Below are 16,715 nucleotides of genomic sequence, written 5' to 3'. Positions count from 1 at the left end.
TGCTTCTCCTTTCTTCCCAGACTCCCTATTTCTCAGTCATTGAGTAGCCAGGAGAGTTTGTGTGGGAGCGACACATTCCAGTTTAATATTTGACTCTGACTCAGACCTGGAGAGGGCAACGGTGGGAGGGACGGACATCAGCAACAGAAAACAACAGAGGATGACAACACCGGATGAGTATTACAAGTCTGATGTCAATTTTAATGAGGTGGTTCAATAAAAATCTGTAAAAAATAAATCAGACTTCCTGCATACAGGCAAGTATAAATCACATTTACATGGGGAGTACGAGAAGAATGATGCATTAATTAAATAATCCACACAACCTGTCTAACTCACAGTACTGTTGCATTCATAATTTGTTGAAGAAAGTCACACAGATGTTCTAACATTCGCTGTACATACAGTAACATGCCTGGGACGCATGTGAAAGCAACCCATTTGTGCTGCTTGAGTAATCTGACGGTGATGGAAGGCGTCTGAATGCTAGGATGGCTGAGATACCGCATCTATGGGTGGGAAAAGAAGAGGAATATATTGGTATGTTGACTATTAAAGTAATATCTCTCAAAGTTGGTGCAGTATTATTTTGTAGGAATGAAAACCCACATGTCTTTTTAAAATAACCAGTATAAGAGTTAAACCTGCAGTAGGTCAAATATTTGTAGCATTATTGGGCAAAAATTCCATAATAACCTCTCAGCATATTGTAATTCAAGTGTTCTGAGAGAAAACTAGACTTCTGCACCTCCTCATGGCTCTGTTTTCAGGCTTTGAAAAAAATCTAGCTGTGACGGGAGACTTTGGCCAATCACAGGTCATTTCAGAGAGAAAGCGTTCCTATTTGCTGTTCATTCAACGGAGGCAGCTGTCACTCATTCACAAGCTCCGATCAAACGGTCAAACTAGGCAGCGCTGATCAAATATGAATCAATATTCTGTTACTCTAATGCCTATTTCTCTCCTCAAATTTTTTCAGAAACATCTAGTCGTGTACTGTTTAGCTGTAAAATTAGAACGTTTGCTCCGGCTGGTGGGCGGTGCTTGGTATTTCTTCAACTGAGCTCAACAAGGCTGCCAAGTCACAAACTTTCTCATTTTACAACTAAACAGTACACTACAAGATATTTCTGAAAACATTTGAGGCGAGAAATAGTCATCACAGAAACAAAATATTGATTCATATTTGATCAGCGCTGCCTAGTTTGACCGTTTGATCGGAGTTTGCGAGTGATTGACAGCTGCTCAGAGACGGTAAGGCTCCAACTCGACTCTGATTGGTTGTTTTCCTCCGGTCTGTGAAATCTTGCAGATGCCAATATGAGCACCGGAGGACACAGAGGCACATGTTTTATATAAAATAACTTATTAATCATATTTGCTCCAATTCTACGCAGTGCTGCTTTAACTGCTGCAAGTCTGAATAACCAGCATGCAACCCCCCCCCCCCTGCTTCTTCAAGAGACAAGTGAGGAGACAGAATAATCTGCACATTCCTATGTCTCATTTCTATTCATAACTGTGTTTCATTTGACCTTGAGTTGTGTATGGAGGACTTACCCGCTCCACTGAGGTCCACGGTCTCTGCACAGCCCAGAAAGCGAGCCACATGTGTTGAGCAGGGGGTAGGATTGTTCGGGTTCTCTCTCAGACAACGCTCAAAGTCTACAAACTCTGTGGAACAACCCTGCCTGATTTTCTGGATCACTGGGCTATGTATATATAAAAAAATAATGAAGGGGTTAGACACATTTGAAAAAATGTGGGTGTAAAGAATGTTTGAGGCAAATGGGAGTGAAGTCCTTACTGAGATGATGTGCACTCTGCAACCTTCACCTTCAGCTCATGACACTTTGACTGCCATGTTGATGGGTTGGAGGCCACACATGACCCATATGCCTCCATTTCTTTATGGCAATACTTTGCCGTGATATCCATAGCAGCTTGCCTGAAAAGGGGACAGATGTATGTAAACCAGTCAGTGATTATAGACAACTCCAATAACCTGATGAACTTCCTCAATCTGCAACAGTGTTGTGAAGGATGCAGCCTGAAACAGAAAGTAGAAAATGTCTATATTTACAGTCTGTATGTAGCTTTCTACAGTCTGTACCTACTTCCCTAGACTACAGAACATAGTAAATGTAATGTTAATATTTAAATTTCTTACATGTTGCTCTTTTTAGGCTTGTCTCAACCGAAGAAGCTGATCAATCAAGGTTATATAGCACCAGTGCTTCAGCATGTGGAGCCATGTTTGTGCAGAAACACACCGACTACTCTCTGATTGGATGAAAAAACAACATTAGGAAATAGTTCTTTAACGCTATTGGTTCAGGCGTGTGTCATTCACATTCTGGCTCCTCCCCTTTGATGACGATGCATTTCTTAAAGGGACAGTGACTTAATTTTATTGAAGCATTAAACGACAAATACAGTCGATATTTTATCAAATAAACTTCTTTATTCACATGTTACATGAGCGTTATAGCTAAACAACATAATTTAACAGTGTGAAAATGTTTGATTTTTCCGGTTCTTTTTTTAATTTATTTTTATTATTATTTCAAAATGACAGTATACATAGTAACAGCAGAAAACATTAAAAACATTTACATACAAAAGAAGCACAGCGAAAACATAAACAAAGAGCTGTGCCAAACATAAAAGGACAACAGAAATGAAACAAAACCCGACATAAAACAAAGGAGGACGGTATGCAGGACAGATAATAATGCACACAGTGCACTTTCATAGACTAAGCTGCTGGAGTTACCCTGCACTATACTCACTTTTAACAGTCTCTTCTGCACTTTTTAATAGTCGTGTATCACAGCTGTTACCCTGCACTAAATTCAGTTTTAACAATTTTCTTCATCTCCTTGTATTTTTATATCTGGTATATTTTTTTGTACTTTGTACTACTAACTTTTTTACTGCCTTTTTACTAGCATGTTTTGCACTATGGAACTGTGATGCTGAAAACTTGAATTTCCCTCGGGATCAATGAAGTTACTATCTATCTATCTATCTATCTATCTATCTATCTATAAAAAAAATATAAAAAACACATTAAAAAAATAAAAAAATTATAAATTATAAATAAAAGACCACGCGAGAGTATGACATTATTTCACTTAAAAACTTTAAAGATATTGCATACATTTATTGTTTTCATTGCTTTTTTTTGTTTTGTGAGGAAGAAATTTTTCCGGTTCAATGACGCTTTGTGGTGAGAAGTCATAAAAATGTTGACAGGACATTTACCTATTGAGACGATGTCACCAGGGACGAGCTCGTCACTTGAAATAGGTCTCCACTTCCTGTTGCAATATACGTGGCACAAAATATATAAAATAAATTAGGGATACTTCCACTCCTACACGGCAAGGAAAAACTGGCATGTCAATTTCCAAAGGGGTCCCTTGACCTCTGACCTCAAGATATGTGAATGAAAATGGGTTCTATGGGTACCCACAAGTCTCCCCTTTACAGACATGCAAACTTTATATTAACCACATGCAGTTTGGGTCAAAAACTGTAGTTGTTTGCATGCAGTGTACATGTGTTATTTTCTCTTATTCTAAAATGATGTATTTGAATATTTCTGCATACTGGGGTCCCTAAACAGTCTTGGAAATACATATCAATGTAAAGCTGACACACTGCCGAGACAACCTTACGTGGCTTTTGCGTGATGACGTGGCTTTGCGTGATTACGTGTGCGGAAGCCATCGGTCAGAGAACCAGCGATTCAGTGAAACGGTGCTCCGGAGGCTGGACCGAGGAGCGTTACCGGGGGTAGAAACGTACTTTTTACCGGCTACAGCACGACGGGGGTGGCGGTGGATGATAGAGGGGGGGCAGAGGTAATAAAGTACAATGAACGACGCAGAGAAGGAGGGGAATGTGGCCGCAGACGGGATTCAGAGACCGGGACCGGGTGAGCTGCTTCACACGGCCGCCTCTGAGAACCACAACCACCATGACAACAGCGGCTCCGGTAACGGTACCAGTACCGGCGACGAGCTGGTGAGCTCCGTGACGCTGTACCGGCGCAGGACCCGGCTCCTACACGGCACGGTGCTCCCGTTCCTGGCGGTGCTCTACCCGGGCTGGCTGTACGTGTGGCTCGGAGTGTACGGAGCCAACGAGTATCCGGAGGCAGGCCTCCTGTCGCTGGCCGCTATCGGGATCGCGCACGTCCTCACGGCACTCTCCGGTTATTGGTCCGTGCACGCGCACTGCTGGCTCACTTGCTCCAAGGTAAACATGAGTTATAACAACAATGTGAGTGAGATAGTCCACACATGTGTCTAGGGAACCCACTGTTTTTACATATTGCTTGTACACAGAGATCAGAGATAGACTTACTTACTTACTATTATTTATTTGCTTATTATTGAGGTGTTACAGCAGCTAGATCACAAAAAACTGCATCATTCACACAAAAAGACACGAAAAAACACTGTATTTACAAATCTGTAGATAAATGTAGAGCCTTTATTTTGAAATTCACCCTTTTATATTTATTCTTTTCATTAAAAAGAAAAATTGGACTTCTTAGGGACCCCATAAATATTCAAATACATAATTTTAGAATAGGAGAAAATAACATTTATACTGCATGTGATTATCATAAAGTGGGCATGTCTGTAAAGGGGAGACTCGTGGGTACCCATAGAACCAATTTTCATTCACTTATCTTGAGGTCAGAGGTCATTTTCTTTGAAAATCATCATGCCAGTTTTTCCTCGACAAAATTTAGCCTAACTTTCTCTACATAAATGTACATACCAACTACTTTACAATAGATAGAATAAATAAGAAATACAATAAAATAGAATTAAAGTTATATCTCTGCTGTGCAGGATTTTATAACGTCTGTGACTTTTTCTTTCAAGCAAGTTTTACTTGAGGAGGATGATATAGAAAAAAAATTATCATGTAAACCTAAAGACTGATTGCTGATTGATTCAATATAATGGTATCTGTTGAAGTATAGAAAATCACCTGTTCAGTGTCTATTAATTGCATGGTAATAGGAAGTGAAACTGTCATTTTCAACTAGCATTTCATGAGATAACCGTACTGCTAGTAGCAGCTTTGTACTGCCAATTTAAAAGAGAAAATTGTGTCTCATGACACAGTAGTAAGAATGATACCACAATACATATTACAGTGATAGATGATTCAAATAGATTTGTAACAACAGCATAATCAGGTACACTTTTTTGCAGTCAAATGTAAAGTTAAGGATCCTTTTAGAATGTGCCTGAACCTCATGTTGATCAAGCAGCTGTATGTCAGAGCATGTCTCATCCAGAGGCACACAGCTATACCAAAAATAACCGTGACCTGCCACAGTGTGTGAATTTGTCACCTGTTCATTTGAACACACAGGAACCAGACCCAGAGAAGGCTACGCTGGCTAAGGTCATACCCACCCCCAACAACGGTTCTGCCGAGCTCGTGGCACTACAGAGGGACCAGGTCAGTTCACATGATCCAAGTTGCCTTAATTGGAAACATGTCCCAGATCTTACATTCTCTGTCTGCAAAGCTCATATTTCTCCATCTCCCCTGTTTCAGTGCCCGTTACAGTGGCACTGCACTGAAAGATGAATAATGTTGTGGGATTATCGCTTATTTCATGGACTATTTGGGGATTTATTCTTTATTATAACAAACTCGGGTCAGCCCTAAAAAAATAATTTACCTTTCTTGAATGAACGCTGTAGTTTAAATTGTATTTCTTTTTCTGACTAACAGGATGAGAATGGTGAGGGGATTTTATCTTTTGAGTTTCAAAAGATCCGCTACGTATTCGACCACGGGGAGAAGAAATGCTTCCTTCCGATATCATTTCCCATAAACAACCCAATGGGCAACTTTCAGTCCTGGCGTGGCTACCAGGAGGAGGCCGAACTCAGAGCTGCAGAAAAACGCTACGGCACCAATCGCGCTGAGATGATGGTGCCAGATTTCCTGGAGCTCTTCAAAGAGAGGGCCACAGCTCCCTTTTTTGTTTTCCAGGTATGTGTGTGAGAATGTGTCTTCAGGATTTGACTGGTTTTGTTGTAAAAATTGTCTTGATTTTTGTTCAATGGCTTTAGATATTATGTTGTTGACCTTGTAATCATGTGACGTTATCTATTATCTGCTGTCCATCAGGTGTTCTGTGTGGGGTTGTGGTGTCTGGACGAGTACTGGTACTACAGTGTTTTCACGCTGTTCATGCTGGTGGCGTTCGAGGCCTCTCTGGTCCAACAGCAAATGAGGAATATGTCCGAGATCCGCCGCATGGGAAACAAGCCCTACATGATCCAGGTAGGCTTGATTGAGCTTAAAATTTAGTATTTCAACTTTTTCCACTTCCTCCTTCTTTTTTATAAACCTGTTTTGTCTTTTTTTAGAGGGGTACAGGGGGTCTTTAGGGGGAGATAGCAGGTCAACAGTAGATGTTGCATAGAAGTGGTGTACCTCATCTGAAAGCTGAGAACCTGAAGATTAATTTGAGATGCAGCTCAGCACTGTGTGTCAAGTTCTAGTCATTAATAAGAAATAAACATTAATTAATTAAAATAAATTGTGAAAGTGTATAAGGGCTTAGAACATTATGATATAAGTATATGATGGCCATGCTCTATTATGTCTCATAAGTTGTTGCAGCAATTTTTGGGTTGATACCATTTGTTACACAGATATGGTGCTAAATTTTAAAAAAAATTAACACTCGAGAATTGATAAAAAATGATCAATAATCCCTCCAAAATACCACATTAAGACACCAAGACCTTGAGGAACACCATAGAAAAAGCCATGCTGTGATTGGAATCAAAAACGTTGACAATTGGAGATTTCTGAAAGAATTGCATTTTTTCGGCGATTAGATGGCGAGCACTTCTGTTCTGGAAACTGCTCAGAAACCCCCTTATTGTCAGTATACCGAAAAAAGCCATCCATCCTCTGAATACTCTAGGTCTCTAGTTTGTGGCTGTAAAGTTTCATGAGGCTGTGATTAATCTAGAGGTCACCACAGGTCATTTTATACAGTGAGGTCAAGTTTAAAAAAAACGTTCTCACTATAATGAAATGGCTACTATGGGGACTAACATCATCACACATGAATACAATTGGTCTCATTGGATCCACAAGAGTCTCAGCTTTACAGTGATACCCTATGTAATTCCAAGACTGTTTAGGGACTCCTTCAGGGACTGTTTAAACTCCTTCCCAACATGCCAGCATGACATGGTTGGTACCAATGGATTCCTTAGGTTTTATAGTTTATATGATGATGATGATGATGATGATGAGGTTAAAGTATCCCTAATTTTTTCTTCTGAATTTTTTGCCAGGTATATCGCAACAGGAAGTGGAGACCAATTTCAAGTGATGAGCTTGTCCCTGGTGACATCGTCTCAATAGGTAAATTTACCTATCAACATTTTTATGACTCCTCACCACAAACATCAGACCGACTCTGTCAGTGTGTGTTAAAAATGTGTGTTCTCTGCTTCACAGGACGTTCGCCTCAGGACAACTTGGTGCCGTGTGATGTGCTGCTACTCCGGGGTCGTTGCATTGTGGATGAGGCCATGCTGACCGGAGAGTCGGTGCCCCAAATGAAGGTTAGAGGCAAACTAATACATACATGATAACACCATACAGAGCTGAGGGCGTAGACTTTGGAGGGTACGCCTCAGTTATTCTAAATAGCATGGGATTATTGTGGGGTATCGTAATTACCGCTGACAATATGGAGTGTGCAGGAGCCCGTGGAGGATTTGGATCCGGAGCGAATTTTGGACACGCAGACAGACTCTCGACTCCACATCATCTCTGGGGGCACAAAAGTGGTTCAACATAGCCCGCCTTTAAAGGCCAGCGCTGGACTCAAACGTAAGTGTTAATTCCTCTTTTCATTTATCTGCCACCCATAACACATACTGGCTGTTGAATTAGTGAATTCAATAGTGCATCTATTGCCCGTCTTCATCATCTAATCAAGATGCCAGCCCATTAATCTTCTCCTTTTATGTGCAGCTGTAGACAACGGCTGTGTGGCCTACGTACTGAGAACAGGATTCTACACCTCTCAGGTGAGGAAGTTGCTCAGTATTTCTATGTTACAACGCTCGCTTTTTCTTGTCATGCATTTTAAGAACAGTGTGTTACATTTAGGGAGATCTATTGCCAGAAATGGAGTATAATATTAATACGTATGTTGTCTTTAGTGTATAATAGAGATGGGTCATGATTTTTGAATAGTCATTCATTTATAAAAATTTGAATAGTTTATGTGCTTATCTTAAAAAATATATTTCCCCTTGTTTTTACCATCACATACCAGATCGGATATCTGTCCGATGTTGAATCAGCTGTAAAAGTGTACTGATTGTGTGTTCAAACTTGCATCCAGGGTAAACTGTTACGGACCATCCTCTTCGGTGTGAAGAGAGTGACGGCAAACAACCTGGAGACTTTCATTTTCATCCTCTTCCTCCTCGTGTTCGCCATCGCTGCAGCTCTTTACGTGTGGGTAGAAGGTGAGGTTCACAGATTCAATTCATTAAGGTGTCATTCATTATTTAACAGAGTCAAAGTGATAGTTGGAGGTGAGGGCATAAGTAATATCTATCTTTGTGCTTTGTGTTACTCCCTCAGGGACCAAGGACCCCAGCAGGAACCGCTACAAGCTGTTTCTGGAGTGCACGCTAATCCTCACTTCGGTGGTTCCACCAGAACTCCCCATAGAGCTCTCTCTGGCTGTGAACACGTCTCTTATCGCCCTGGCTAAACTCTGTAAGTCTGTGTGCTCCTATCCTGAATAGATGAAGAGACCTGGACAAAGCAGCTTATAAAACACAGCTAGTAACAGCAGTGATTCATTCTAATCTTCTTCTTCTTCCTCTGCTCTAGATGTATTCTGTACCGAGCCCTTCAGGATACCGTTTGCAGGGAAGGTGGAGGTTTGCTGTTTTGACAAAACAGGAACACTGACCAGTGACAGTCTGGTGGTACGAGGAGTAGCAGGCCTCAGGTAAACCCTGGCAAACATTCATTCATAATTTTTGAAGCACAAACACAAAGTATACTACGCTATGGTCTAGTTAATATTTACATACCTCTGCACTGTGTGGAGGGTCACGACTGATGTTTGCATTTATTACAGAGAAGGAAAGGAGGTGATGCCTGTATCTGAGATCCCAGTCGAGACACATCGGGTGGTGGCCACCTGTCACTCACTCGTCACTCTGGATGATGGACAGCTGGTTGGAGATCCACTGGAGAAGGCCATGCTGACCGCCGCTGACTGGACCCTCACTAAAGGTACATTTCTCTTTAAAAGTAAAGCTAGGCTTTGCTGTCGGCTTCCTGACTCATTTTAAAAAAGTCAGAAAAAGAGAGAGAGATTGTGTGAGCGAGCTGAGAGACAGCGTGGCGATGCTGTGAAAGACAGAAAACTGATTGTTTCACGGCGCTTACGTTCTAAAGCACAAATAAATAACCATCAAACACTCAGCAGATGATTTACTGCAGAGACAGATGCTCTTATTTTTATTTTCCTCCACTGCATTTCATTCATTACATCCAACATAAATACATGCAGCAGTAAATGTCAACGCAGTGAGACCAAACCTAAGGTTTATTTTTTTTTTTCAACGTGTTTTTTTTTTAGTTGAATCTGGCGGACACACTGAATTGCAGGCTGCAGAGTGTGTTTACCGCTGCGACCACCAGCAGGCCTCGTCACATGTCATGTTGCTTTTTTTTTATGTCAGTGGACTAATTAGCCTAATCTTCGCAGGTATTTAGACCATGGTGGAAATGCAGACAATAATGGGTTGAAGGAACCTTTTAGTTCCTTAAAAAGCAGTTCTTAAAATTACCAGGAACTTCTTGGCCTGAAAAAATAGCCATGCGGAGGTGCAGAAGTCTAGAATACAATATGCTACAATATGCTGAAAGGTTATTATGGATTTTTTATCAAATGATGCCAAAAATATTCTGCCTACTGCAGGTTTTAAGTGTGAGTTTTTCATTGACTACTGACCAGATGAAAAGGTGTTTGCACGAGGCATCAAAACCCAGGGACTAAAGATCCACCAGCGTTTCCACTTTGCCAGCGCTTTGAAGAGGATGTCAGTCCTCGCCTCCTACGAGAAACTCGGCTCCACTGAACTCTGCTACATTTCAACTGTGAAGGGAGCTCCAGAGACACTCAGAGGAATGGTACACATCCTTAATACTGTACATACATGCTCTAATCTAGGCTTGTCAAGCATACCTACTGGTGCTCTAACGCTGCTGTGATCATAGTTTGCAGAATGTCCGGCGAATTACGACGAAGTCCACAAGGAAATGTCTCGGGAAGGGGCCAGAGTGCTGGCCTTGGGTTACAAAGAGATAGGACACCTCAGCCATCAGCAGGTTCGTATTTCATTTTACTCAAAACTATCAGAGATTGTCTGATGAGAATAGATTTACAAACTGAGATGAATCTGTTTGGGTGTCATAGGTCCGGGAGATGAGTCGCGACGCTCTGGAGTGTGACTTGCATTTCGCCGGGTTCATGGTTGTGTCCTGCCCCCTCAAGAGTGACAGCAAGGCCGTCATCAGAGAGATCCAGGAGGCATCTCATCATGTAAATAAGCTGACGACACACACTGCACACATACTCAAACAGCATGGTTTTAAGATGAATAAATCCTCTCCCTTTGCTTTCAGGTGGTGATGATCACAGGCGACAACCCACTGACGGCGTGCCATGTAGCGAGAGAGCTCCACTTCATCCAGAAAGAACACACACTTGTATTGCAGCAAGGCCCCGGTCAGGGTAAGACAAGCCATCGCTTTACAGAATTACATGTATTACTCAAGTAACAGAGAACGATGTCAGTAATAAAGCACATAAAGCTTCTTGTAGTAATCCATTTGCAGAGGGTGTTTTGACCAAGGACAAAGTACAGAATCACTCACCTCTGATGTTATTTTGTTTTCCAGGTACGTGGCAGTGGGAGTCCATCGATGGCAGCGTGTGTCAACCGCTGCCCCCTCCCTCCGTTTCCTCATTCGTGCAACAGTTTGACCTGTGTGTAACGGGGGAGGGGCTTGCCAGACTGAGCTGTGACACCCCGCTACTCCACTCTCTGTTGCCTTACATCCAGGTGTTCGCCCGTGTCAGCCCAAAACAGAAGGTAAAATCTCTCTGGGGGTTGTTGAAAGGCATTTTGTGAATCAGTTTTTTGAGTATAACAGATTGATGGTTCTGTTTGTAACAATGTAAAAGTATCTAAAGTATCAATAACTTCCCGTTCTGTTTCAGGAATTTGTCATCACGAGTCTAAAGGGGCTTGGTTACGTGACACTGATGTGTGGTGACGGCACGAATGATGTCGGAGCTCTCAAACACGCCCACATAGGTGAGATTTATCAAACACCAAGACTGAAACACGTGTGTACTGTATGTGTGACCCCCAACCCAACAGTGTGTAGTGATGGTCATTTTTTCTCAGGTGTTGCTCTGTTAGCCAACGCTCCTGAGCGTATGCCTGAAAGAAGGAAACGGGGGAGAGAAAAGGAGGCACCCGTAGCAGAATCCAGACCGTTACCGCCGGTCAGTTCAGGAGGTAAACTGAGTTCGAGGGCGGCCAGGCAGAGGGTGATGGCCCAGAGAGAAGAGCAGCTGGCAGCACAAAAGGTGTGTATCTTCAAGAAGGGAATAGTTTACCATTTACTTAAGGGATGCAAACACATGTATTGTGAAACAAGAGAGAGCTACTCGAAGTCGGGAAAAAAAACGTGACCGTAATATCATATACCCATGTGACGAAAACCTGTGCTATATACTTGAATAAATTGGAAATTCCACAAGGATCTGGAGCAGATGGACAGTGGGAAAAAGTAGCCTGCTTGAGGGTCCGGGGGCATGCTGATCTTAATTATTACATATTTTATTTTCTACCTGATTGTAAACTGATAGCTAGTAAATTATTGTAAAGGAGAACTAGGCGTCTTGTGCGTTTTAGCCCACACAGTCTGTAAATAGCTATTAACATTTAAAACTACGCCCATTCCTGATTGATCAGAACTTTTGTAATTAAGAATCATTAGACATTATTTATTATATATATTTATTTATTTATTGACACCTACCACTGTAAGGTTGATCAAGACATGCCACAATGATGGTTAATGTGTTGTTTTACTCGAAACATAAATGCACTCTTACTCAACAAAAGGTTATTTTAAGGGAGAACATGTTTTTAATCCCATGTTTTATTCAGCCTATGTCTTGGTTGTAAATGAAATAACTCGAAAAACAAAACCTGTGAATCACTTGACTCAAATCATGTGAATCTACTAAATCAACTGTCAATTCATACATAAGCCCATTAACGTTGGTCTGTGTAGTGTATATGGAAAATGCAGCGCTTTCAGTGGGCTTTCTAATGCTTACTACGCTCTCGTCTTATTAGAAAATATCGCGGATTAGGCCAGGCGGGTTAAAAAGCAGCATTCTGAGTAAGTTATTATTAATAACTTACAGAAACATTGCATGCAATAGTCTACCTTCTCTTCCCCTTTCTCTCAAACACACGCACATACACACCAGCAGTAGCAGTCTTTACACGTATTTCTGTGAAAGGACGTTGCACACACACACACACACACAAAACGCGAGCTGCGGGACTCAAGTCCGCTTGTCTATGTCCTTATCTCAGACCTCTCTTTGGATCTGGACGATTCACACAAGTCACCCAAAATTTAGGTGAAAAAAGCAGCATTCACCGAAAAGCAAGTTATTTGCATCCGTGTTACTTACAGTGGCTGAAACTAATTTATGTTCACCGGATCACTGAATGCAGTATACTAGCCTGCAGTCCCATGTTAGCCTCCTCCCCAGTTACCAAACGTTAACAAAAATCAGCTCAAAAAAGAGAATAAATGTGCCTTTCGTTGTCGTGCACTGGTCTAAACATCTGGGTTTATTCTGTAATAGGAGAGGATCAGTCAAGTCTTACGGGAACTTGAAGAGGATCAGGTACAAGTAGTGAAACTGGGTGATGCCTCCATCGCTGCCCCCTTCACCTCCAAACTCTCCTCCATACAGTGCAGTGAGTAACACACGTTAATGATTTCAGCTCTTGACACAGTTTGCAAAGATCTGACCATGAAGCTGCTCCCCACCTCTGAAACTTTTGTTTCCCCCCCCCCTCCCCAGTCTGCCATGTAATAAAGCAAGGCCGTTGCACTCTGGTGACAACGCTCCAGATGTTCAAGATCCTCGCTCTCAACGCCCTGGTGCTGGCCTACAGCCAGTCTGTGCTCTACCTCGAGGGGGTCAAGTTCAGCGATTTCCAGGCGACCCTGCAGGGCCTGCTCTTGGCCGGATGCTTCCTCTTCATCTCTAGATCAAAGGTGATGATGATTCATGTTATGTTTCTGATTGATTTGTTCTGCTAGCAAGGTTATATTTACTGAATGTTTTTCTTCTATGACACTACTGTTTTTGATAGATTAATGATCTTTTTTTCCCCTCTGTTCGCACAGCCACTGAAAACGTTGTCTCGAGAGCGGCCCTTACCAAACATCTTCAATCTCTATACGGTGTTGACTGTGCTGCTGCAGTTCGCTGTTCACTTCTGTAGTCTTGTGTATCTTTACAAAGAGGCACAAAGCAGAAGTCCACCCAGGTAAATCACAGAAAGAGAGAGAGAAAGAGAGAGAGAGAGAGAGAGAGAGAGAGAGTAAACAGCTGCTTTACAAGTTAAATATTTACATGAATACATTGTAATAACATTTCACTTGTCCTTTGTCTTTTGCAGAGCGGATAGGTTTGCAGATCTGTATAAAGAGTTTGAACCCAGTCTAATTAACAGCACTGTGTATATAATGTCCATGGCCATGCAGATGGCCACCTTTGCCATTAACTACAAGGTACTTATTCTTAATACCATCAGTATTTGTTGTCTCTGCATTATTTTATATATGAACTCACAGTATTTCTTGTTGTGTCCGACAGGGCCATCCCTTCATGGAGTCTCTCAGCGAGAATCGACCTCTACTATGGAGTATCGCTCTGTCGGGTTTAGCGATTGTTGGACTTCTTTCTGGTTCCTCGCCAGAATTCAATGAACAGTTTGCTCTTGTAGATATTCCAACTGAGGTGAGCTGAGACGTTATTTTACAATGTATTGTTTTGTTGAAATCACCTTGTAATAATGATGTACTCCATAAGGTAAAAAGTAGGGCTGTCAATCGATTAAGATATTTCATCGCTATTAATCGCATGATTGTTCATAGTTAATCGCGATTAATCGCAAATGAATCGCACATTTTTTATCTGTTCAAAATGTACCTTAAAGGGAGATTTGTCAAGTATTTATCTTATGGGAGTGGGCAAATATGCTTGCTTTATGCAAATGTATGTACATATTTATTATTGGAAATCAATTAACAAAACAAAACACAACACAACACATATGACAATATGACAAAAAAATTATAAATATTGTCAAGAAGCCCTTTTAGCACAAAAAAATATGCTCAAATCATAACATGGCAAACTGCAGCCCAACAGGCAACAACAGCTGTCAGTGTGCTGACTTGACTATGACTTGCCCCAAACTGCATGTGATTATCATAAAGTGGGCATGTCTGTAAAGGGGAGACTCGTGGGTACCCATAGAACCCATTTACATTCACACATCTTGAGGTCAGAGGTCAAGGGACCACTTTGAAAATGGCCATGACAGTTTTTCCTCACCAAAATTTAGCATAAGATTGGAGCGTTATTTAGCCTCCATCACGACAAGCTAGTATGACATGGTTGGTACCAATGGATTCCTTAGGTTTTTTAGTTTCAACTTTGTATTTTCCCTCCAGCTTTAAAACTGAGACTGCTACAAATCGCAAGTTTTGTAAATGCCTTAAAATAAATTAGTGGCGTTAAAACTAATTTGCGTTAACCCGTTATTATCGCATTAACTTTGACAGCCCTAGTACATATATGAACGAACATAATCAACAGATCACATTGGTAAATAAACCCGATCATCCATCTCCATAAGGTAACCTTCTTCCTGTTTACTTCCTTGCAGTTCAAATTAATCATTGCCCAGGTTCTGGTGGTGGACTTTGTCGCCGCTCTGCTGGTGGACCGTATCCTGCAGTTCCTGCTGGGCAAAGGAACTCTCAGGCTGCCTTCTTGAACTCAGTGCCAACAGCGACCGCTGCCCTCACCAACCAAACTGTAAAGGGAGAGAAAACTGGCGGAGGAAGAGAATTAAAGCTGTTGTGACATACACAGCTGAGACAGTCATGGCGTGCAGTACTGAACACTCCGTGTATCCCTTCCTTCGTCCTGCTCTGCCCCTCCTTAACCATCTGCGTTTCTGCCTTTTCATCAGCTCTTTTTTTTTTTTCAATTCTCTTTTCTTCATAATATTTTTCTACATTTCTCTCTCTCTCTTTCTTCATCTGTCCCTCCCGGCTGCCACACAAGGCCATGAAGACAGCAGTATTGAGTGGAGTGCGAGACTGTGTGCCAGCCAGCGTGAAACATACAGGAACACAGAAAAGGGCGTTCTCCGAGAGAATTGCAAAAGTGTTTTTCATTTTTTTGATTCCTCTCCTTGATTTTGTAAAAAGTGAAAAAAAACATCTCTAACAGACTTATAAAGACTTACAGATACAAATAAAGGAGTCTGCCAAGTGTTTTGTCTGCACATGGAAAGGATGAGCATGTCCAGCTGGTCATGAACTATCCTGTTCCCATAAGCAGGTAAGTAAAGAGTGATCAGGGTGTGAGAATAACTGCACAAAGAAAGACATTTCTAATTAAACATTTTATTTCATTAAGCATCAGCTGATTGAAGAAAAGCTTTTGGAAGATTGTGAACTTTGAGTTTAATTACCACTATTACTAAACATGCTGGTCTCAGAGATCAGCCATAGATAACTGTTTATCTTTGATATGAACTTACATAAACATTTTGTTTGATGAAAAAAACTAGAGCATTTTAAACAAATTGCTTTTCCTAAAAATAATTAAATGGAAATCCAACCCATTGCATTGTAAATCAAGTACTGTACCAATCATTCAAGAACTATGTTGCTGTTAAAAAGGGCCTTTAAATCCCAAATGTGAAGAATTCCGGTGTCCTCTCAGTGATATAATCCCACAAATTGTATCACTGGACTAATGATTTGTCAAACACATCCTTAAATTTACAAAGAGCAAAACAAAATATACATAAAGTCAAGAATATACAGTCAAAAGGCTTTGAAAAAGTAGTTTTATAGTTAAAAATGGAAAAATAGTGGGGAGGTTTATGGTAAATGTGTATTAAAGTCAATGAGCCTATTTTTAACAACATGAAGAAATCTGAAACAGTTTTCTTTTTCCTTAATTTGAAAATAATCTGATAATATTTTTACTATACTTGATTTGTTTGTGGATATTGCACCCAATTTGTTTTCACGTGGGTACACTTACATAGTTACCATAGTAATTTATGGTGCTTATGAACACATTTCAGCAGGATAAAGTGAGCTGGAATAAATGCTCAAAGTGACTGTTAAAAATTAAAGATGCTTTGTTAAAATGGAACAGCCATGAAGTTTTACTAGAACTAGTATATCATTATTTATCTATGTGTTTGTTCATCTATGTAAACATCACATTCAGGGGTCAGGAAATACCC

The 16,715-nt window shown here is 41.0% G+C and overlaps 2 protein-coding genes across 2 annotated transcripts; one reads left to right on the top strand and one right to left on the bottom strand.

The window, feature by feature from the left end:
- Positions 1 to 342: 342 nt before the first annotated feature.
- On the bottom strand, positions 343 to 2,283 carry chchd5 (coiled-coil-helix-coiled-coil-helix domain containing 5). The gene is made up of 4 exons (XM_074656415.1): positions 2,171 to 2,283; positions 1,808 to 1,948; positions 1,561 to 1,712; positions 343 to 509 (listed from the first exon to the last, which is right to left on the bottom strand). Coding segments are annotated over exons 1-4 (318 nt in total). The 5' UTR covers positions 2,173 to 2,283; the 3' UTR covers positions 343 to 486.
- Positions 2,284 to 3,736: 1,453 nt separating this feature from the next.
- atp13a1 (ATPase 13A1) lies at positions 3,737 to 15,711 on the top strand. The gene is made up of 25 exons (XM_074656404.1): positions 3,737 to 4,266; positions 5,404 to 5,493; positions 5,773 to 6,036; positions 6,175 to 6,330; positions 7,362 to 7,431; positions 7,528 to 7,634; positions 7,776 to 7,905; positions 8,050 to 8,105; positions 8,426 to 8,552; positions 8,671 to 8,808; positions 8,926 to 9,046; positions 9,179 to 9,336; positions 10,064 to 10,239; positions 10,327 to 10,437; positions 10,526 to 10,651; positions 10,735 to 10,843; positions 11,011 to 11,204; positions 11,333 to 11,429; positions 11,523 to 11,707; positions 13,010 to 13,124; positions 13,232 to 13,428; positions 13,561 to 13,703; positions 13,836 to 13,947; positions 14,033 to 14,176; positions 15,111 to 15,711. Exons 1-25 carry the CDS (start codon positions 3,883 to 3,885, stop codon positions 15,219 to 15,221), a joined length of 3,621 nt encoding a protein of 1,206 aa, XP_074512505.1. The 5' UTR covers positions 3,737 to 3,882; the 3' UTR covers positions 15,222 to 15,711.
- The last annotated feature ends 1,004 nt before the right edge of the window (positions 15,712 to 16,715 follow it).

The sequence above is a fragment of the Sebastes fasciatus genome, chromosome 13 (assembly GCF_043250625.1).
Source record: "Sebastes fasciatus isolate fSebFas1 chromosome 13, fSebFas1.pri, whole genome shotgun sequence".
In the NCBI taxonomy this organism is placed as follows: domain Eukaryota; kingdom Metazoa; phylum Chordata; class Actinopteri; order Perciformes; family Sebastidae; genus Sebastes; species Sebastes fasciatus.
The sequence above is the reverse complement of the archived record's forward strand: the minus strand, read 5'-3'. Positions and strand labels throughout refer to the sequence as shown.